The 23,837-nt window shown below is 35.7% G+C and overlaps 1 protein-coding gene across 3 annotated transcripts in view; it reads right to left on the bottom strand.

The window, feature by feature from the left end:
- LOC135627681 (uncharacterized) overlaps positions 1–23,837 on the bottom strand; it is a 40,912-nt gene that overhangs the window by 5,558 nt on the left and 11,517 nt on the right. For 2 of the 3 annotated variants that reach the window (XM_065133847.1, XM_065133848.1), the window contains exons 13-27: positions 22,077–22,278; positions 21,060–21,179; positions 19,809–19,894; positions 19,623–19,733; positions 16,927–16,998; positions 14,176–14,264; positions 12,298–12,446; positions 11,888–12,028; positions 11,681–11,788; positions 8,081–8,191; positions 6,833–6,940; positions 6,520–6,630; positions 2,107–2,291; positions 1,543–1,746; positions 1,145–1,394 (exon numbers count right to left, since the gene is read on the bottom strand). In XM_065133847.1, the coding sequence (XP_064989919.1) occupies positions 1,145–1,394; positions 1,543–1,746; positions 2,107–2,291; positions 6,520–6,630; positions 6,833–6,940; positions 8,081–8,191; positions 11,681–11,788; positions 11,888–12,028; positions 12,298–12,446; positions 14,176–14,264; positions 16,927–16,998; positions 19,623–19,733; positions 19,809–19,894; positions 21,060–21,179; positions 22,077–22,278 (2,047 nt within the window). The remainder of the gene's footprint in view (positions 1–1,144; positions 1,395–1,542; positions 1,747–2,106; positions 2,292–6,519; positions 6,631–6,832; positions 6,941–8,080; positions 8,192–11,680; positions 11,789–11,887; positions 12,029–12,297; positions 12,447–14,175; positions 14,265–16,926; positions 16,999–19,622; positions 19,734–19,808; positions 19,895–21,059; positions 21,180–22,076; positions 22,279–23,837) is intronic. The other variant, XM_065133849.1, reaches the window with a different exon arrangement.

Raw genomic sequence — 23,837 nt, 5'->3', positions numbered from 1 at the left:
TAAAGTAGCAAGGATCAAATAGTGATTATTGGGCTAATATACACAAAAGAGTCAACAGAAAAAAGAACACCTAGAGAAAAAAATAATACTTTGATAAGCAAACCAAGATTGGACATACCATGGTGTACCGCTCGATATGGGCAATACATACCGGTCCAATAGGGGACCGATACGAGTGGTACATTGGTACGCCCCCCATGTATCGTTCGTTGGTACAGCTTGGTATATATCGTACCGACAGTTGAACGGTATACTGGTACGGACCGGTAAGACGAACCATGAAGCAAACTAGCTAGGAAAAGGTTGTTTGTTCATTGGACAACAAAGAATAGTAGGATTTTGCATATCAGAAAATAAAGTTATTTTGGAAGATATTAAAATTTATTCATTTAAAAAAGAGAAAAGTAATAGTAAACACCAAGACCACTTTTATAAGCAGCAGCTTGGTGCAGCATGACTACCTTTTCCTTGACAGTTCGAGCTACTAGAAAGAAACAATTATTAGACCCAGGTCAAATATCTATCTCTAAATAGCATATGCTGGTAATGCAAAGTAGGTCCACCAATGCTGAATTTCTAGATAACTGACTACATGGCATATCCCAAGAAGCAAAAGGCACTATTAGGTTTGAGATTGAATCTCGATATACAATCATGTTTGGACACTTTAATAATGTGTATAAATATTTAATATAGTTGATGAAAAAATAACTTTCCTTACAAGGTGAGTGTGACAGGCTCCACTGATATGACAAAACAGCACTAAGCATCTTGGTAATCATCTATTTCAAATGTTGCAGTGGTTTAATTCCACAGTCTGAAGACTCTCAACCATGCCTCACAAGTTCAGTTATTTGTGAAATTAAATAAAATCTGAAACCACCAACATCATTATTAAGAGTGTTAAAAAGTCAATTAATTTAAACCATTTTCCATCTTAGACATTACCAATTGATGTAGACATCAACAAGCAGCCTGATTCTCCTTGTCCTCTAAAACCTTAACAGCAAACATGAGAGGCTTTTGCCAAATAAAAGAGCAATATAAAATGTAGACAAATATCAGTCAAGATAGAGTAATAATTAAGGAAAAGAATAAGAAACCAACAAATTAAAAAAAAGGATTGAAATGACTAGTAATTCACCTTCGCACGAAAGACAACCTCTTTGTCATATTCAATGTCAGAGAAAGACTTGATCAAGTTTTCCAGAAAAGAGCTATCAACAAACCAGGTGGACAGAATCTCTTGTGCATACAGTACATTTGCATGTCTTGATGTTGCATTAACCGTACTTGTACAAGTCACCTTCTCAGGTTTTTCACATTGCATTATTTTTTCCAGAAAAAAGAGTTCATGTGCCATGATCCCTAGAACATTACCCAGGCACCGGTACCTACAAAGAAGCATCAACTCTTACTGTGATGGAAATACTACTAGAATTTTTAGGGTTAGGATAATGAAAAATCTATTTAGTTGCAGTGACTAGTACAAGTAATTTGTTGCTATGGAAAAGTTTTCTGATATGACATAATGGAGAGTACCTTAATGATAAGCACTGAGTATTCGAATTGTTGAAACTTTTCTTCAGCAGACCATTCATAACATGAGTTGGAGAGAGAAATGATGACAAACGTTCCCAGAATTTTTTAGAAACCCTAATCTTCCCTAATATATTTGAAAATTGGATACCCCCTTCCCATAAGGCCTTCAAAAAATTAAGGATACTCAACAATAAATGAGGTGCACTGGAACATATGGAAGTGTCACCATGTTAGTAATGCTATCCGTTACACCAATAAATAATATATAGGATCAAAAAATTTATTGAACAGAAAATTGAACGATGACCACAAATAGAGTGAAAATTATGCAAAGGCAGAATTCCTATCAAGATAATCAAACTATTGGCGCATGATAGAGTGCAGTAGAACTGTATCCACCAAAAAAAAAGTTTTATGTTTCTTTGAGAAGCTAAAATTATAAGCAACCTCCTCAACTAAGATAAAAAAGCAGATTTAACTTTTATTGAATGATTAAAGGAAATTTAAAAAGCAAAATTAAGAGTAGATATGATCTATCATTAAAAAAAAGGTATGACAAGTTACCCGTCGAAAAGAATCTCTGAACTCTCTACATAGTTACGAATAGCTTCAATTGGACTAGTAGCACTATATGAACCCAAATTTTCTGCAACAGGAACAGCGGCAAGTTGCTTCACTGAATCACTGGTGACATCCGATGATACCTCCTCTTTTTCCTCAGAAAATATCAGAGAACTGAGGAGAGCGGGCTGAAATGAAGCAAATTTAAGTGCAAAGAACAAATCTCGTAAAGAAATTAAATAAGTGCATTGGAAGAGTATTGCAGAGAAGTGGACACAGAAAGAGCAAATGGATCAATTTAATTGCAGAAATGTCGACAAAAAAATTAAAAAACACACAAATTTATCAGATATTGTGCAAATTTAATTGTTATATTTCTCCTAACATCACATGAAACATGAAAGAGAAGAAGGATGAAAGTCATTATGTCATCTGACTACCATCCCATTATGTTACTCCAAAAAATGTCCTACAAAGTACAAATTACAATTTCTCTTTGCCGCAACAGGCTCAGTTGTCAAGAATGAAACTCTGACTTCAGAACTCATCGTCACTGAATCATATTGTCTCCTTGAATTTATTCTCCATGTTGGCACTTGCACCTTGATCTTCAGGAAACAGCTTTCGCCTTTCAGACCCAATGAGGATTTATGATACTCTTTTAACTTCACAAATCCAGAATTATAGATGTTTCATATAAATCATCTATTCCACAGCCAAAATTTTATCAAACCAAGCTATCCACTCTTGGTTTCCACTTCAGTTCGATGCTCAAAAGGAGAGTTTATGTAGTTCATATATTTTTTACAAAATCTTAGTAGTTGCAATATACTTTGAATAATTATAACATTATGGTTCAAGTTTTGATGGTTTTGATCAATCCAAATCAAGATAGTGAATTTCCATAAAGAACAACAAAATATATATTTTATTGAAAATTTTGAAGGGCTTGTGATGTAGAATGGAAAAGAAATGAGGAGAGAGAGAAAGAGAGGAGTGAGATTAGAGAGGAGAGTAAGAAACTAAAAGAGGGAAGATGTAAGTTTTTTTTATTCAAATCTTAAGTATTTCATCCATTGATAAGTTCCACTATTTATAGGGGCTTAGAAGCCTTAATATAATCAATGAAGACAATAATTCCCAAAAGCAACCTCCTAGGGAATTTGCATATCTTTTAAAAACTCAAAATGTGACTTCTAGGAGACCTAAATAACCTTAAAAAAATTTATCACAACTGAGAAGAAAAAAAAAATGCACTTAATACAAAAGTAGAGTCCCAAGGTTAACACCTAGAAAACCCAAAACACTCTTCATTTTTTCACACAACTCTAAGAGTTTCTAGGCCAATTAATTGATGCCTTTTTATTGATTTCTTTGTCTAAAATAAATTCTCCTAAAATCCTAAATAAACCTAGATGATTCTCCATCAGCTTGAGATAGGTTTCTATGGTTTCAGTTAATCCATATCAATGGGTTTAAAATTTAGGTCTAGAACTACTAATTTGGTCCAAAATCAGAACTTGGAAGAAGATTTAGATCAATACAAGTTGATCCTAATGCATTCAACCAACCCAAGAAGAGATCAACCGAGACTCGAGACATGATTCAGAAACTCCTTATGAGCTACATAATAATTTTCCAAAATTTTCGAGCACAAAGGCATGTCAAAAATATAGCAGCATGCTATGTGACAAAAAAGTGACATCAAGTATCTGCACCATGACAGCAATATGTGACAATCCCCTATGACAACATTAACCCATCAAGGAATCCAATTACATCTGAACCTGTATGTACCAGCTTTAGGCAATCTACATAGGGCAAGGGCATTACAATATATTCTCGTGTGACCCCTTTCATTGTCTGTTGTCACCTGCAGTGTCGCTTATTGTCATGATCCCCCCTGCATCCGTGCCACTGGCCCTACCAAATCAGTACTCCTCATCATCAGTATCATCACCATCAAAGTGTATCTTTGTCATAGAAACAACCAATTTACATATAGGTTTAAAGCTGCAAACATAGATACTTCCCATAACCCGCATTGGTGGGAGCCTTGTGCACTAGATCCGCTAGATAACAATGACATGGACTTTCACCTAGGGATTTCATTATCAGCTAAAATGAAATGTTTCCAACAAAAATCCCACTTTGGCAAGTGAACAAGGCACAAAATTGGCAGTCTTGACAAGAATCCAAGATTTAAGTCTCACGCCAAATCGAATGATAAAGATTCCATTGTCATCCAGTCCACTTAGGATGCTTGGCTTTCACCCAGGCGACCTGTGTTCAAATACCGACAATGGAATATTATTTTCCAGAGGGCAGACCTAGGTACAAGGGTGAGATTGCTCCTGTCTTACAACATGAGAGAGTAGGGTTCAACTCATGGAAACAGCTCTATATTTAGAATGATGCATCCCAAGACCCACATTGGCGAGAGCTCGTGCATTGGGTACACCTGCCAAATTCAATGATGCATCCCGAGCTGATGGTTTTCCAGCACCAATTAATTCTAGGAGAAGGGAAATATCAAGGGCAGTTTCAAAAAGTATTAAGGATTCAATATGGTTTCAAATGCTTCAGCACTATTTCAGAAGTTCACAAATGATGCAAACGGGCTTTATTCAGAAGTTGATACACAACTGGTTCAATATCCATGCCTCCAACTATACTGGGTTTAATAAATACATGCCTGGTCAAACTAGTTTTGACCAACCCAACTAAAGCGAACCAATTCCATATCAGCTTATATAAGCTAAGTCTAGCTTGGTCAAAAGACTCAAAACAACCATAAGTACTCCAATTATTTAAACCATATCACAGGTAATCACCACAAAAGAAAAGGATATACGACCAAAGTCAAGGCCGTTTTGTATTTTCTCTCCATCTTTTTCTTTTTTTTATGTTAGAAAATACCATTACCAGACAACAGCTTGTATGGTGTTTCGTACTAAAAACATAATCCTTACATTATGACCAAAGTTTTAAACACCAGTCCACTACAGATCTCAACAATCTGTAGGACAGCTATGGTATTGACATACTGCTCAGAATCACTTAAAATTCATAAAAAAATTGATGTACCGAATAATGTCATTGAGCAATGCAGACAAGGTGTTCGACGCTTGTCCATGGCGGTTTTCAATTCTGGTTTTTTGTTGTATTCTTCATGTTTTTGTTTTTTTTTCTTTAGGGCAGCTTTTATGGGGCAGAAAACACTATTGTCAGCCACATTTTTGTTTGTTGCCAGTGTTTTTGTTTTGTGTTCAGTCATGTAAAACTCAAAAACATTTCTAGTTGTGCAACGCCGCACAAAATGGCCCAAAACAGCATCATTCTCATGTGCCACGAGCTGATTTCTAACTAACGGACTAGCGGTGTGAAATGTCAGCTGTCTTAACACCTTGGAACCCCCTGGGTAGCACCCGAGTGAACGGTGCTTTGGGTATATGTTTGAGAGGTGATGCATCATCTTTAGTGTGCTCATTTTCTATTCGACGAAGGTGCTATGTGAACATTAGACCTGTATCTACCTTCGGAGCCCCCATTGTGTGCGTGTTTAGCCTGTTTTCAAGATCCTTTTGAGCCTAATAAAAGCTAGTTGTTTTGTGTTACTTTGTATCCCGGTATCTTGTCCTTTTCATGCACAACGGTGACAACTTACCTGCACGTTCACCTTTCTAACCTTGTCTTCGTTGTGTAGGTCCTTTGTGGAGTGCATGAGGTTTAGGTACCCTTGTGCCGCACGCATTACGCAATCTTAGCTAAGGACATGACAGAATAGTACCAAGCTAATATTGTGTGTCACAGGCCTCGTATTTTAAAACATGCATTATATGAGAAAATTAATTTAAAAATGTTACTATCTTAAAAATGCTCAAACACCATTTATAAACAATGGGCTAAGAATGAAAACTATATTGGAGAAAAGTCAACTAACAAACAAGAATTGTTTGGAATGAAGTATGAAGTTTGTTTGAACCTTTTATATCCTGGTGTCATTTCGCCATATACAATCAAGGGTTGGATCTATGTAGGATAAGCAGAAATGACATTCGATTACAAAGAATATGTCTGCCTAATAGCAAAACGGATCCTATATATGTAAGATATTCAAAGGTGAAAGAGAACTTGTTAATAAACTTGAGTAAGAACCAATACTCACATACTATATTATGTGCCAACTTGAAGTTCAAAAATATACAAAGGATCTAAATTTTTATCTTTGATAGCCAAGTTGTAGGTTTCTTGATCCTAACCCTATTGTTTTGCCAACCATGTAAGCAGATTAATTTAAAACTGTAAACCTGCATAATGAATCAAGAAAAATTGCCTGGAAAAACACTCTGAAAGTTGGTCCAATTGTTGATGATAATATTTAATGATGCAACATTTTTAGGGAAAATATCTGACCTGATAATAAGCAACAGCACTTAGAAGATCAAATGTAGCAATGATCAAATCTTCATCTATCTTCACTTCCTTATCTAGAATGCACAAAACAGCCATCTGCAGATTTTTTATCTGAAAAAGAGGTATAAAAAATAAGAGGTAGATGTTATCTTCACTTTCAGAATAGATAATGATCCTAATCTAAAATGCACAAAACAGCCATCTGCAGTTTTTTTTTTATCTGAATGGGAGGTATAATAAATAAGAGGTAGATGCTATCTTCACTTTCAAAATAGATAATAATAAAGGAATCTGTGGAGGAAATGCTACAAACCTGAACAGCTTCTGCAACAGGGCTGACATTCTCCACCGTGTATGACTGAAGTCTTGATGCTATAAAACACAAAGAGGAAAGAGCTCTAGTCGCAGCCACTTGAATGGCCTGAAAAAGAAAAAAAAACAAAAATTCTCTTACGTGATATCAACTCCAAGTGTAAGCTGGAAATGGATTATAACCTATAATTGCCAAGGAAAAAAAGATTAGCTTGACTGTTCAGAACAGCTATAGAAGAAGTATCTTCTTTATACATGCTGAACAATTTGAGCTGCAGCTTCACAAATTATGTAGCTAGATCAGGATAGATGTGTCAACCAAAGCAAAATACATTTGTGCAATCCAAACTGACACATAAGGTGACTTTCTAATTGCATAAAAAGACTTGCAATGAGTTAATATAGCAGTATAAGCAATCATTAAAGCATACGAGAGAAATATGTACACCTGAGCCAATTGACCATGTTATCTCTATTTTAGAGAACATTATACTTGTCAAAGAAATGTGTCAGGCTTTAAGCAAGGATAATAAAGGTTGAGGCAAGAGCCACATTGTCCCCACCAATTAATCTCAATTTTCCGGTGTTTCAATAGCCTCAGGCAAAATCTCAAGTAATATCTTTTTATTTCTTTTCAGTTAATTGCCTAGCTTGAAAGAAAAACCTTTCCATTTCCCAAGCTGAAATCCTACAGTAAGATATCTACATAACACATGGAGAAAAATCTTTCCTTGATAAAATGATCTAAAGATGGTATAACTATGATAGAAGAAACAAATATAGATATATATACATATACACAGAAAGAGCAAGAGTACAAAATAATAAACATAGATCATAGCACAAGCAATCAAAAAAGCGAGAGCAATATGGGTCCAATGTCAGCGGTCAGAGAATAGGGTCTAGATACTGTAGCCATCTAAGAGAAATCATGAGAATCACAATACTGATGGAGTGATGGAGAAACTCATGTTTGAAATATTCCTAATTTGGTGCTTTTGAAGTAAGCAAAATGTACAAAAAATCATGTGCAGCCTGAACACTTGAAGCAAAAAAATAAACCATAGATTGGACCCCAAACACCATTACTATAATTCTACTCATGTCAGAACTGTTCCTACTTGATGCCTGCAATAAACACAATACATACTAAAAGCTAAATTGAAAAAAAAAAAAGCTGACAACAAAGATTATCATGAACTTGGAACCCAAAAAAGTAAAGCAAAAAAAGAGAATAGATTGAACTTACAGAATTTTCAGAGAAGGAAATCAATGACACTGCTGCTTGAACAACAGGGAATGGTTTAATTGAAGGTGACAACACCATCTGGACAAGAGGTGACATGTTTGAAGCAGTTTCCTGAAATCAGTATAGGCAATTTCAAGTACTGCTTAGTGCTTACTGAAGAGAAGGAAACAGTTGTATTTATGAACAAAGAAAACCACTATATTGGAACAAATTTGAAGTGTAGTCACATTGTTTGCAGGAAAGAGATATATGAAGCAATTAAAATATTCCAATTTTCACATATAACATTCCATTTTTCACATATAATATAAGAGCTTAATCATATGTTTTGGAGACAAAAAGTCATATCTAACAAATAAAAGTGAACACCAGAAGATTCTTAAAATTCAAGAGTATGCTACTTCTAGTTAGAGAATGATATGAAAAATAAATTCAAAAGAGAAACTTCTAGTGGCATATAAAGTTATAAACATTGGAATCAAGAGACAAAATCAGATAACAGTATATTCCATCCTTTGTAGACAATTTTAAGCCCATTCAACACAGCTCAGTCATTCAACACAAATTTTTTACCAAGCAATACACACATGATCTCATTTAATCAAGTCAAACACCTTGACTGTAAATTAATCAACACACTCATATGATATATATTCTGAATTAGCATAGCCATAGAACTAAATCTTATATATAGAGAGAATTATTCTTTTTATCCATTAAATATAGCAGGTACTGTTAATGTCAGTCCATATAAAACCCTTAGGTGACACCTAACCCTAGATATAAAGTTTTCCTTTTTTGTCTTCCACTTGGGGCTGAGAGAGCCATATCTTTGGCGGCTAGCACCACATGGGGTAGACACCCATGATGGTTGACATGGGTGATGACTAGCTGATCACCCCTTTCAGCCCTTCCCTTTACATAGATCAACTCTGATAACAGAAGTGGACCATGGACATCTCTGGCCTGCATGGAGTAAGGTTGGCATCACCTTCACCACTGCCTAGCCATCTGAACTATCCTACTCTGCTCTCAGCTATTAAGGTTTCCCTCTTGCAACTCCATGCACTGTCATTGCTTGCACCCAAGGTTGCTGCCTTCATGATGCTGCTTCCTCTCACCATGAAGCAGCAAAACCAGTGGAAGGCAAACAAGCTAAACTGGAGCCAGTTTGCTCATGCTCAATATGAGCAAAATTTGTCCCACAGACAACATCAACATCAGTCCAAGCTCAAACATCGGTTGTTTGATTGAACCAAGCATGATTGTGCTATCTTTTGTTCATGTTCAGCTCATTCACAACTCGTCAAAGTTCATAAGGTTTGTATTCTGGATCATAAAGTTAATACAAAAGGATCATTTGTTTATCAGTCTTTTCTGTAACAACTCGTTCTTTTGTCATAAAATGACACGAAATTGATATCAAAACCTATCATTCTCTCATTTATGATGTGTCCCCATTAAACTTAATTCTTCCACTTCAAGGTGGCCAATGACATGCTTTGATTTTCACCACCACCTTACTTGTCATCTAGTACAAACTAACATTTAACATAATGGTGCCTTGCTGATTCAGTACAATACACAACAAACAGCCAACTCTAAAACTCAAAATCATGGCCATTAATGTGATGTCCCAAGATGATTTCTAAACACTTAAGAATCTTTGGACATCTGATACTTCAAAACACATCTGCCTCATATTGACAGATGTGGAAAACAGGTGCTATTCGGACATTTGTTGGATGTTCAGAAATATTCTCAAGTTACCAACTACTTAAGGCAAATTTTGGATACCCATATGATCCATTTCTCTTTCGGGATTGGAGGTCTACTTAAAAATTCAAATATCAACAATCAAGTTACAAAGGTTACATGATTAAAATCAAGGTTCATCATACCACGATGTATCGCTCGGTACGGGCAGTACGTACTGATCCAATAGGAGATCGGTATGAACGGTACATACCAATCTATCGGTACACTCCACTGTACCATGTGTCAGTATGTTAGTACATACCATACCGACGGTTGATCGGCATACTGATACGGACCGATAAGGCGAACCATGATTCGGCATTTTTCTTTCATGAAGCACCAAAGAATGAACAAGTGTATTAGTCATCCCAAAGGATCATGCAATTCAAATTTCAAACTACTCCCGAAAGGAGATCGATTGGTGACAATTGGTTATGAGTACATTGTATCTTCTTCTTTTTTACCTATCCTATAAGCTCTTATATCTTGCACATGTAGGCATTCTATCATGAAATAGGTTTTTGTATTTATTTTCTATGGATATATGTCTTAGGAAGGGAGATTATTGCTCCACTGTTGCAAGAGATTGAACTGCAAACTCAATCTTCCCATCCACCAATATTAGGTCTTCACTTGTATTCTGTTTTCTTATCTAAATTCATCTTGCAAAAGTAATTCTGAACTAGTGGCGATTGGAAATGAGTATATTATATCTTGCTTGTGTTGTTATTTAAGCTCCTATTTCTTAAGCATGCAGGCATTCTATCATGAAAGTGGTAATTAAATTCTTCCTCCATGGATATATGCCTTTGGGAGGAGATGGTTGCTCTATTGTGCAAGAGCATGAACTGCAAAACCAATCATTCATCTTGCCCAAGTTCACCTTGATAAGAATTTGTCATATCATTAAAAATCAGATTCATAACACTAGTAAATTCTTAGAATGCTTGGAATCTTTTTAGATTTTAATGGTCTGATATAATTGATATTTTTCTTACATTGATAAAAAAAGGTTAAATCATGGTGATAAAGATGGTGAAAATAAGCAAATACAGTAATGATCTAGTGCTGACTTATGACAACCTATAAATATAATTTTTTCCACTAAGCTAAAATATCAATAGTTGCCACGAAAATAGTGCAATCTAGACACGTATGCGAAGAACTAAAGTAAGATGTACCAAACCTGTGTGGATTGACCACTAGCACAGTATAGTATAAACTTTGTAGGTATAAACTTTGCACCATGTCTAGCCATGCCAAGCTGTGTCCACATTCATATAGTTCTTTTGATGCAATTTACCACATTAATATATTTTATTTAACACTGATCAAAGTGTAACCAAGTTTTGACACAACTGTATATTGCATAGGTAAAATTCAAATTTTTAAATAGAAAGCAAATGAGATACACATGATGACATGGCATGCAGCCTGCATCTGTAGCATGATGGGAAGCTATCAGAGTGGTACCTACAAGAATATCCACTAACATTTTGATCCATGGCATACATTTGATGTCTACGCCTTGCCAAATCCTCTACTGCATCACCACACATTGCACTATGGACATATTTTAACATGCAACACTATTGTGCATCAAACATATCCAGGAAACTAGAATCAGAACCTTGATAAAATCACAAAATAAATAGCAAAGGAAGCTATTAAAAGTTCCTGATAACACAACAATAGCCAGAGAATACCATAATACTGCTTTGAACTAGTAGGTCTGTGCTAAACAGAATTTAACTATATGGATACATCATTTCTAAAAGTTAGAAATTACAACAAAAACTTCGGTAGACAAGTATTGTCAGTGTGTATTAAAAATTTATTCACCTGTGATATGTAAGGCATAATAGAGCATAATACATCAAAAGCAGAACAGATGGCAAGCTGAAGGTATTCAATTTCCTTGAATTCATGATGGTGACTGATATATGACCTCTGTTTATTTTCATCATTCACACAGATCAGAACTGTCAGCATTAGGAACTTGATAAAATGGCAAAGGAAAAAAAATCACAAAATAGCATTAGTGCATACCAAGGCCTCTGCTGATATACACATAATCCGGCAGAGGATATTATGGACAGAGGAGTCATAAAGTAAAATGTCCCATATGATGCCACTGAGCTTCTGTGAATCCTTTGATGCTCTGATGCAACTCTTTATTACTTCAAAAACCTGCAAAATATCATCATCAATCTAATGAAGTTTCATAAGTCACCCAAAACAAATGCTGATCAATGATTAAAGTAGTCTATGTCGATTAATATGTAGAGGAAGCACAGATTGAAGTTACATGTATAACACATCAACATTATGAGCACATTCCATAAACACAAGAAGAGGAATTACAAACGAGTAAGAAAGGATTAAATCTTACATGCACTACCATGGGCAGAGCAATAACATTGAATATTTATACAAGCACAAGGAATAGAAGAATCAACCTTCAGTGTCACTTTCCAACAAGAATGCTTTGACTTGTACTTCCAATGCATATGATTGACAAAGACATACTGAAGAGAGAATATAATAAAAGCAGAAACCAAGTTATCCTCTGCTCCTTTCTCCACAAGCTGAACAGTGAAATCAAGAACTGCAATGACATAATGGCACACTTAGTTATGACATAATTAAGCATTTTAAACTTCACTGAATCAAAAGAAGAAAATAAGGAATACTAGTCTATAACATATATTATAAGATTCATAAAATCAATGATCAAGATCACACTAGTGATGTGCCCTCAACAGAGCTTGATGGCCAGAGACACTTTATGCAGATAACCTTGTTGATCTTATAATTTAGACCAGTGATTTAAAAAGCACTAGGCGCCAAGGTCCAAAAACGCCCGAGGCGCTAAGCGCTCGCCCGAGCGAAGCGAGGCGCTAAAATATAAAATATAATTAATAATATAATTATTTAAAATTTTAAATAAAAATATATAATATAATTAATAAATATAATCACATTAACAGTATAAACCTGCTGACGAAGAAACGAGGAAGCAGCGGCGAGCGGCGATGGCAGCGGCAGCGGCGGTGAGCGGCGGCAGCAGCGGTAACAGCAGCAGCAGCAGCGGCGGCGGCGAGCAACGTCAACGGCAGCGGGAAAGGGAAAGGGAGCGGAAGGCGCGAGCAGCGGGAGGCCTCGAGGGAGGCGTGAGCAGCGGGAAGGCTCGTGGGAGGGCTCGCAGGAGGCGCGAGCAGCGGGAGGGCTCGCGGGAGGCGCGAGCAGCGGGAGGGCTCGCGGGAGGCGTGAGCAGCGGGATGGCTCGAGGGAGGCGCGAGCAGCGGGAAGGCTCGCGGGAGGGCTCGCAGGAGACGCGAGCAGCGAGAGGGCTCGCGGGAGGCGCGAGCAGCGGGAGGGCTCGCTGGAGGCGCGAGCAGCGACAGCGGCGAGCAGCGGCAGCGGGAGCAGTGGCAGCGAGCGACGAGATCGCGATCGGGATCGAGAGCGGCAGCGGCAGCAGGTTAGTGTTGGGTTAGGGTTAGGGTTAGGGTTGGGGTTATATCGGTTTAGTTGGTTCGATTGAACCAACTAACAACCGAACCAGGACCGAACCAGACTTGAAATTCTGGTTCGGTCGCCTTGGTTTACCCAGGCGCTCGCCCGAAGCGCCCAGCGCCTGGGCTCGGGCGAGCGCCCAAGCGGCGCCTGTTTGAAGCGCGCCGCCTGGGACATTAGCGAGGCGCTCGGGCCTCGCCTCGCCTCGCTCGAGCGCTTAGGCGAGCGCCCGAGCGCCTTTTGCAATCACTGATTTAGACAACATAAACTCTAGCCATATCTTGATGCTTTCAGTGGGTATATCAACACAGTGAAAGTTGGCTAAGAAGAGCAACCAATGAAATCAAAGTACATATCAATGGTTGGTTATTACCCTTTATGTAGGCTCTATGTATTATTTAGATATGTATTAGCATCCCCGAGTTTCTAGGAGTTCCATGTCCATCAATGTCTTTAGTCTTTACCCTTCTTCAGCCAGCAGACCACCACATGTGGAAGTAATTCATAAGAAGCTTACTGAGCACAAAAACAGGTCTGTTATATTAATATAGATATTCACCATCTGAAATATATCATCAACAACACACACCAACTTCACCATGAGAAGATCGACATTAAAGGGATGATGTTTAAAAAAAAGGTCAAAATATCGATTCACGGGCAGTTCATGGTTAGGAAAATTTTACAGATGTAAAAACCCAATAAGGAAGAAGCAAGATAAGAAAGTAAGACATGTTTTCTGCAGAAGATGTAGATAATATAAATGCAAAGAATTCAAATTAGAGCACAGATATTTATTTTGAAAAGAGAAGACATGCCTGAAGCAGCTAATGCATAAGAATCATCCTTTTCCCCAGAGTCTTCCATCAGCATCCTAACAAGGCCTCCTGAAAGCAACCAAGTACCACTGAAAACAAAAGTGATGTCACGCTTTATAGACACACAAGTGACTTTATCAATTGCTTTTAACTAAAATCCAATACTTCAAAATTCTTATCATGAATTCTAAAAATTCTGAACAAGATAATCCTAAAAGTGATTATCTTGTTCAGAAAATAATAAAATAAAGATGTAAATTCAACATCGAACAAATTATATCAGCTATTAGGGTTTAACATCAGTGTGCCACTTGACCATGATGGCCAATGGTGTCAGAAGAAATTAAATCTAAGACAAAGACATTAATAAGCCATGACATTGTTCTCCAGGACTCCAGATTCCTAACAGAAATCAGTTGATTCATGCAGCAACTTGCAAATAGAGAGATCACTTCATTAAGATCAAACTTTTAAGAAACTGGGTTTAATTCCAAACAATGAATTTTTGTATCTCATTTAATGTCCAATCATGATAATGTTAGATTCAAGTCTTTTAATTTAAGATGTTTTGTGGGAAAGCTCCACTGGGTCAACCTGTTTGATCAAACAAATTATGGAGCACTAGCAAAACAAATACATCAGCTTCCTGGGTGTTTCAGATCTATTGAAAAGAGACTTCAATGCGTCGATTAGATTAAGTGCATCTTTCAACACAAGATTGTGCTCCACAAAACATCTTGAAGATCATGGGATGGGCTTCTTAATGGTGAAAGCCTAGAGGAAGACCAACAAAAAAAGGAACATGGGATCAAAGGGTAGGATCATATTAAAAAGAAGATGAAAGAAAATTTTTCAACCGACCCCACCAACAAAGGGGATAAGCCAAAGATGACATGCATGACATATGGGTTTGTCAATCACCCTGATATTTCTTGTCCTTGCGTTCTTCTCATTTTCACCACTTACCTATTCCTTATGACTTATTTTTCAAGAGAAAAATAACTTGGTTTTATGCTTATTCAAGAACCAAAGTCACAGTGCTGATCCAAATTTTATTTCGATTTTCAAACACTACTGATGACACCTAAAATTGAGATGAACCAAAAACTTTCACAATGTCAAAGAACAAAACTTTAGAATAAATCGTTTAGCTAAAGTGCATGAAACAAAATAGCAGGCATCAATTCCATAGAAAAGGTCAAGATAGACAAGTAAATCAACTAAAATTCAAATTAATTAATCATGATTTACTAGAGTTAGTCAAATCAACAGCCATGTCCTCCCAGATTGTGACAACCACAGGAAAAAAAAATCAATTATTAACACATTGGGAAAAAAAGGATGTCCTAATTCCTAAAATGAAACAGAAAACAGAATGTTACAAGCAGCTAAATATATAAAATATCATTCTTTGTCAAGATACTTCAAAGAATCAAGCAAAAAACTCTAAATAGAAATAGATGCAAAGGAAGTGCTAATATCAAAGAAAACAAAATGAAAATTGTAAAAGAATAGATAACACAAGAAAAAAGTCTAGATGACATAATATTTCTATGTATCTTCTATAAAACCCAAAGACAGTATCTCTTCCTTGTTCAGTAGTGTCTTCCAGTTTATAATATTTAAAATTGCCATCCTTCCAGACTTCCAGTACATGTTGGCCTTTTGTACATTTTTGGACCCTTTCAAATCTATTTTTATAGATTGCATCTTGACTCCATATAAGTTGGAGGGGAAACTGTAAAATAATAATAAACCTCTTTATTAGAAGAAGTCTACACGACAAATATTTTTCAACTTTTCCTAGAAACCAGTAAAGGTAGATTTCCAAATTTGACTCAGGATTTACTTATGACTAACTCATTAGACATGATCCAAAACTAAAACAAAAGGAACCAAACTGAAGATACAACAATCTAAGTGCAAGTTGAAAATCCCCTTGTAGTTTAATATTTCTTTTCTCTTTAAATCAAGCCAGTTCAGATCTTGTTCTTCGGGCCATCAAGTGTTTGTAATTCCTTCAGAAAGCTCCATTTAAGTACCGAAAGCTTCATTTGCAGTATTCTAGTACATAAAGTCTATTTAAGTACAGAAAAGCTCCATGAAAATAAGGCCTTCCATTGGCTAAAGCTAACATCACAATTTAACCCAATATGACCACCTGAGTTGAATCAGATTTGACCTCCAAACAGTAATCACCATGCATCTTTCATGTACCAGCCTTTTTATTTTGAGTAATAGTTTCTAATCACAGATTAGATCAACATTTATGTAAGAAAATGCGTACGCAGACTCACCAAATAGAATCATTCTATGATTCAGTTTTTGATAAAAGCATCATAGCTGTTCATCTCTGGGAATCCTTTACAATAACTCCTGGTTGCTTTCGTCATTTTCTTTAACCAAATAAGTTATGGATCAGTGCTCGTCTAATCTTATGCTCAGAAAAAAGTAAAAGACTCATGTGATACATGTATCTGTTTGAATTGATATATATAGGAAGCAAGGTGCAAAGTTCATGTGCAGTTAGTACCATTTCATGCAATTTGCCAGATGAAACAAAAGAGTATAGAAGTCAGTGAAAGATTCCATCGAATAAGAATGTCTACATAATAGCAAGAGATTATGGTACAAATAAAGCATCATTTTATCACAAAATTAACTCATGAACAAGAATAAGTGACAAGAATTAAGAACCTACATCTATTTTTACGGACAAATTAAAGAGAACCATGTCGATCAAAGATTTACCTTGAAGTGCCACTAGTATTTACATCAAAAATATTTGATTTCACCACTGCCTCAATAACATGAGAAGGTACGCTACATCAAAAGAAGCTACAATTAACTCAAAATTAATTCTAAGACAAAAAAAATGCACTGTTACTCCAAACAATATCAGGATTTAAAGATCAGTAACTGACAGGAAAGATTGTGAACAGAGTGCACTAAGAAATGTTTTATCTTCACCAACACACATAACAGCATGTCATCAGTACTTCTCAGCAATAGTGAAGGCAAAGATGGCATGGATAACAACGTATAAGTTTTAAACACTGATATGGAATATTTAGTGATGATTTTGCAAAATGGCTATTCTTGTCAATTTGAAATGAAAAAGTTCATAATTTTTATTTACATATCAGAGACACAGTTATTCACCATCCTGGTGAACGGTGAAGTGAAAAGTGTAAAGCACAGGCTGGAAAGTGAATTTGAACTGCAATGTTCATATTGATCTAAGATGAGGTATGAATAGTTCATAATAAAAAATGTCATGTTATTCAGATAGAAATATACAGTTTAGAGGAGTGAATGATTTAGGGTACATGATGATTAGGAGAGTACATTTGCCTAAGATACTACAAGAAGTAACTACATCTTTAACAAATTATAAAGCATCACAGAACTGCCAAAGAAAAAGGCATTAAAATCAGATGAAAGGACAACCACAGTAGCACAATCAATTGTGAATAGAATTTAAAGGCATAGCTCAAATGGTGGGGTGGAGTGATTCACAAACAATAACAAATGGCTGCTCAGAATCTTAGATGTGTATTACATATTTATAACAAACTACAGGAAGGAACATGTGGTTCATGCAAAAAAAAGAAAGGATTGAGGGCTTAAGTGCCTAATGTCCCTTTTTGTTAATTCAATGGGGGAAATGTCTGTGGTAGTGGCTCTAGATAAACAATTTACTCATTCATAAAAATACAGTAAGACACATGCATGATAAAGAAACTAATAATAAATGAGAAAGGATTTGAGCATCTACAGAGATAAGTTGCATTGTAAATGGGCTATGAGCTCTTAATGAATAAATTTGCTATGAAAATAACTTTTGTCCATATATAAAGTTCAAAATTGACATGTTTGAAATGTCAATTTGTTACAAAAATGAGGACAAATAAGAGGATGTACATCAATAATGACAAACTAATTACATGACTGAAAGGGCTAGGAGAAACAAAATGCCGCGGCCAATAGAATAAAGAAGGAATGCATAGTTTTGAGGGAAAACTTCTGTCAGCATCATTCGAGTAAACAAGAGTCTAAAAGGAGAAAAAGGGTGGAGAAGAAGCAAGAATGGTGATGAGCAACAGGTTTTAGGGCACAAGGCTTTGAGGGGTAGGACCTCCAGGAAGTAAGAAATCAAGCAACAGAGTGGAAGATACGGTGGCCAAGGAGATGGCAAACAAGCAACGTGGAGAACGGAAGGAGCTACTCTTCGAGCCTTTTTCTCCCTTAGACTCAAAAAAGCCAACTATGAAGTCATGGAATTTAATTTCACTCAATCCAAGCTTACATGAACCTGAGGCAGAAGGTACAGCAATCCATGTATTTACCATGTTATATGCTCCTTGACATACAGCAGCCACTAAGTTGTAAATTCCAAAATATAAAACATTAATGCAGTACAGTCAATATATAGAAGCACTAGTGACCATATTTTGGACGTCAACCAAATGAAATTCCACAATTTGTTATAAAAAATTATTATATCACGTATCTAGGTCAAAATATGAAAATTGAACCTCAGCCACAGGTTGCTCCATTCCAACTAAATTCATGGCTTTGAGGTTTTAGATACCAAAAGAGGTCACAGTGCATTCTTGAATAGATCTAGACATTCTATACTCCCCAATCCCCACAACATCGAAGGCTCATGCACAAGGTTAGTGTAGGAAAATGTCAAACCATATGGCTGCTGCTAAGAAACATCAACTACAGAATATGACCTAGATCAAACCATGTTTGGTACTATGTGTACTAACAGGTTTTAGCCGGTGGTCCAGTACCAGTAGGTACCTAGTCTTTTTTATTTTTTTTTCAACTAATACCGGGCAGTATGGGTTGATATACTGCCTGGTATACTAGTACCATATCGGTCCAGTAGAAAACTGAAACCAGTACCGGATCAACATTTAAAACATTGGATCAAGCAATAGTTATTGCCCAGTTGATTATCTCTATTGCGTCCAGCCTAATTTTTATAAGAGGCACATTATAATAGATCAACTTCAATTACCATTTCTTGCTTACTTTTTTGTTCTGAGGACCAATGTAACCTGTAAGCATTGCCAAAATTATTTCTGTAAATAAAAGTTTTCTGTAAATATTTCTGTAACATGACAGAACCTGATAACTATGGAGTATTACAGTTTTCTTCTCAAGTATGTAGCCAGTACAACAGCAATATCAGTGGTTATCAATGTTAACGACATATTTCGCAAAAATATGTACAGATGAAAGTAGGAAGATCAGGTGACATTAAAGATCGTGTTCAGCACCACATCATACTATAAATGAAATTTAAAGAAAAAAGACATCAACAGAGGAGTATATGTAAATATAATACAAATGATAGTTGGAAAAAACATGTATACCTTTATCAAAAACACAAATAAGATCAGAATTTAGGCTTCAACTACAATTTAGCTTACCATTTGAGCATCTCAGTCAATATGTCCAAAGAGACAGATAGTATTTGTGTTTTGCTGACATCTTGGACTGACTTGAAGATCAAGGTGCAGATGATCTTGACCATATCAACACTAGAAAATGTAAGAAAAATTAGAAATAAGGGGAAAATTAAACACTGTGCAAAACATTATATTGTGTATTCCTACCTCATGCCCATTGCCAATTGCATGCTATTTTTAGATGTTTGAATAGACAATGACTTGTCCAGGCCCATCAAAGCAAAACCCAGAGCCTGCAAGATAAATCAATACCAAAAAGCAATAATATGGATGATCACAAAGATAGCAATAAAAGTGAAAAAAATCATTAATGTTATAGAAGAGAACTCGAATTTAGAATTGGAGCATATGGATGATAGAGCTTTCAATGTAGACAACATTAAGAATAACAGAAAGGAGAAATTTTCATGAAGTAGTTGCACATTTACTAGAAGTCAACTTTATTGGACTATTCTGGGTCATTCAGATCACAAGCATGCTTGTGGTTGAAGTAAATCTCAATGTTATTTGGAAGCCGTAAGTTTACACCTATGACACAACTAATAAATTTCAGAAAGATCAGACGAATCAACATCTGCTGGTATGACTTTTTAGAGTATGCTTACTTGAAGAGTAATTTGTGAACCAAAGGAAATTTAGTTTTCTAATAATATAAAATAAAATTCAGAAAGCTGTGTGGAAATTTGTTAATACTTATTATATATAAAAAAACCCATGCAGTATGGAGGAAATTACTTATATATCACAAGGAATTAACCTGATTTAAATTAGTGAGAAAGCAAGTAAGTGATTACATCTATAACCAGCCGATGATAATGCTCACCCCAATAAATGCAAAAAAATTAAGGGCAAATTTATTGCAATTTCACTCAATAAATAATGGCCTGTTGCATCAACAAATACGCAAAAGTTTAGGACCGACTTATTGCAATCTCACTCGACAAAAATGACTCCTTGCGTCAACAAATAGTTTGATATATATAAATTAATGTATTAGTCAAAAACAAAAAAACTGTACTGACTCTAGAATCAAAATTAAAGAACTTCTAGTTGCACATAATGTAAGAATTCTAATTGAACCAAATATACCGAAAGGACTAGGTCTAATTACAAGGCCATGTCAAACTTGCTAGTCATGTATGCATGGTAATGGAAAGAAATAGAACTAAAAAATTTGCTAGGTCTTATCACAATAGTGCTGTGATATATTTAAAGGATTTATGTGTCAGAAACAGAATTTCATTACAAGCAATCATGTTGCCTATTCTGAGCAAAATGGGTACAAGCTTAAATGTCTGAAAAAAAATGTCATCACTATATCACTTTGACGTTACCCAAAATAGAAAAGAAGGTACCCAGAGTAGAAAGAACTAAAAAAACTAATGAAAATCAAAGTACCTTATTGAATGATATTATCCGGTGCAAAAGGTTAAGAGTGAATGATACATCATCCACATTATCTGAATGAATGTCCTGTGTCAAACGCAAAACGAGAAGCAAAATGCCTGAATGTGCACACTACATGGTACATACAGAGACGTGTCAGGAGACTCGAGATATTGTCAACAATAATGTAAAACATATTCAGCAAAGAATAGAAGGAACAGAAAAATTATTAAGCTTAACAACCAAAACGAATATTCAGATTTCAGATCATATATGGATTAACTGCCAAAAGTTAGGAGACTTAATAGAAGAATAGAGGTCTATCACAAGTATGAGAAATACCCATATCCCTAACCATTTGACAAGCCATCACCTATAATTGCTGCTTCCCCCACCTTTCCTCAACCACCACTTCCACATAATGCCATCCGCCACCACCTAGCTGATCCCACTCCCCAGTCCCCATCATCACCAAACAACATCACTTGCAATTACCACTATTCTCCATCGATGTTTGATCACCAACACTACTACTGCCTACAGTTCACCACTGCAACCATTTCCACAACTGATCCACCACCTGCCCCAGTTGCAGTGGCTTCCACTTCTGTAGCTTGGTTGCTAGTCACATGCATACAAATCTTCAAATAATCCAATTTGTTTTTAAATCTCAAAATACTTTTGGGAAGGATTAAAATGTTAACACTGAGAATGGTAAATGACCAATGTATGCAATGTATGCATTAATTAACTAAAATGATCATATAAAGGCAATATCCGTAAGATTAAAAATGCTTGACAATATGTAGATAAGACTTCTATCGGTCGCAAGCTTAGACAGCCTAACCAAGCAATTCAACAAAGAGGATGATATCTAATTCACATACGATAATGCAACCTTGCAGTAAAACCAGATAAGCAGCTATTCTAGCAGAGTATCCACAGTCTCAATGTAAAATAGCACAGGAAAAAAATTATTAGCAACTTCAAGATCAAAATCATTGCAACAAAAAGGCTCATGTGATTTACCTCCCAATAAACAAAAGCAATATTTGGGGCAAGGACTTTCAAGATACGGCCAAGGGTTCCACTAGGTATCAAAAGGCCTTCAACACCGGGAACTTCTATAGGATGATGAGTCTCAATGATATCAGAAACAGTCTTATCACCATAACCACCAGAAATCTCAAACAGTGTTGTTATACCACTCATCTTATCTAGATAGTTGTACCTGTCAAAAGGACCAACAATCAATCATGTAATAGTAGCACATAGCCACATATATTATCCAATATCATGCATTTCAATATTCACCAAAATAACATTACCAGAAATGAAATATAGTAAAACATATTGCTACAAAAAGTTATCAGAAAGGTAAATGATCCAAATGCCATCTACAATAGTTGATGCAAAAGAAGCACAAGTCATAAGAAGGCATATTGCAGGATCTTATGATCACTGATTTTGTGATTGACTATGTACATGGTAAGACTAAGACCTGCACAAATGGCCTAGGAAATATTGGACAGATTTCAGCACTCAAGTTTGTTCGAAACTTTGAATGATATTTGTTTGAATGATAAAGAAAGATTAGACAAACAAACCTTTCAGAGTACAATAACATGTTAATGTAATTTATAGACTGGTTTACTCAACCTTTAGGAGAATTAACACCATTATGGCTGAGACCTGTGTGAATTTAGGCATTTGCTAATTTTCAAGGCATGAGTTATCATCGGATACCGCTTGCTGCCTAGGTACCAGAATGGAATGTATTAACTACCAAGGCAGTGATGTCCGCACCTTCAGCAGCGCTGCATGTAGGCACGCTAAGTGCAAGGTCCAATAATGTCACTCTGTCTGCATAATATATAATAGATATGAACTTAAAGGATAAAAACATAGTTTTTTTTTTTACATATTTACCATCTCAAAGCTTGGAAGTAGTGTATTTGTCCGTACAATTTTTTATGCATACGCATCCCTCCCAATATTTAAATCCTCTAAATATATCAATCTCATTAATAAACTCCAATTAAGCATTACTAACCATGATTACCAGCAGAAAATTTGACTTAAAAATAGAAAAAAAATTCTAAATAACTAATATATTGTTATTATTTTCACCGATTATTTTTCTCTGTTTCCTTGTTTCTTTTCTTTTTCTCTTCCTCTTTCACTGCCTGCTTCAATGTTGGAAGAGAATTGAGATATTTAAAGGATTATACTGGAAGAAACTTAATGATTTGAAGTCAAAGGATCATATGCTACAGAAAAAAGTAGAAGGCTGCAGAAAAGAAACCTGATTTGGTGGGCAGTCATGTCAATTGGAGTCTTATTCATTATTCTAATAATCAGCTAAAAGATATTAACTGCAATTAGTTTATATGCATGTTTTTGAGTTTTGCAAGAATATATGTGCTAATAATCAGCTAAAAGATATTAATCAGCTAAAAATCACCAACTTTGGTTAGATATAATATAATTTTGCCTAAATAGACAAATTTTTCAGAATACTTAACTTCGTCCTTTAAATGAGCATCAAAAAAAGGAAAAAAAAAAAAAAAAAAAAAAAAAGATTGACCATATCTGATTCCAAAAATGCTTGATTTTTTGCAGATCAATAGGACTCAAAAGGACTATGTTCCAAGTCCAATCAAATTTTTGGAATCAATCTTTGATCAATTCCAACTGACTATAACCAACTTCTAGTCAATCTTGACTAGGTATAACTGGTTATAACTGATCTGCAACAATTCTAGCCAATCAATAATTTGATTCAGTAAA

The sequence above is a fragment of the Musa acuminata genome, chromosome BXJ2-11, assembly GCF_036884655.1.
Source record: "Musa acuminata AAA Group cultivar baxijiao chromosome BXJ2-11, Cavendish_Baxijiao_AAA, whole genome shotgun sequence".
Taxonomy (NCBI): Eukaryota; Viridiplantae; Streptophyta; class Magnoliopsida; order Zingiberales; family Musaceae; genus Musa; species Musa acuminata.
The sequence above is the reverse complement of the archived record's forward strand: the minus strand, read 5'-3'. Positions and strand labels throughout refer to the sequence as shown.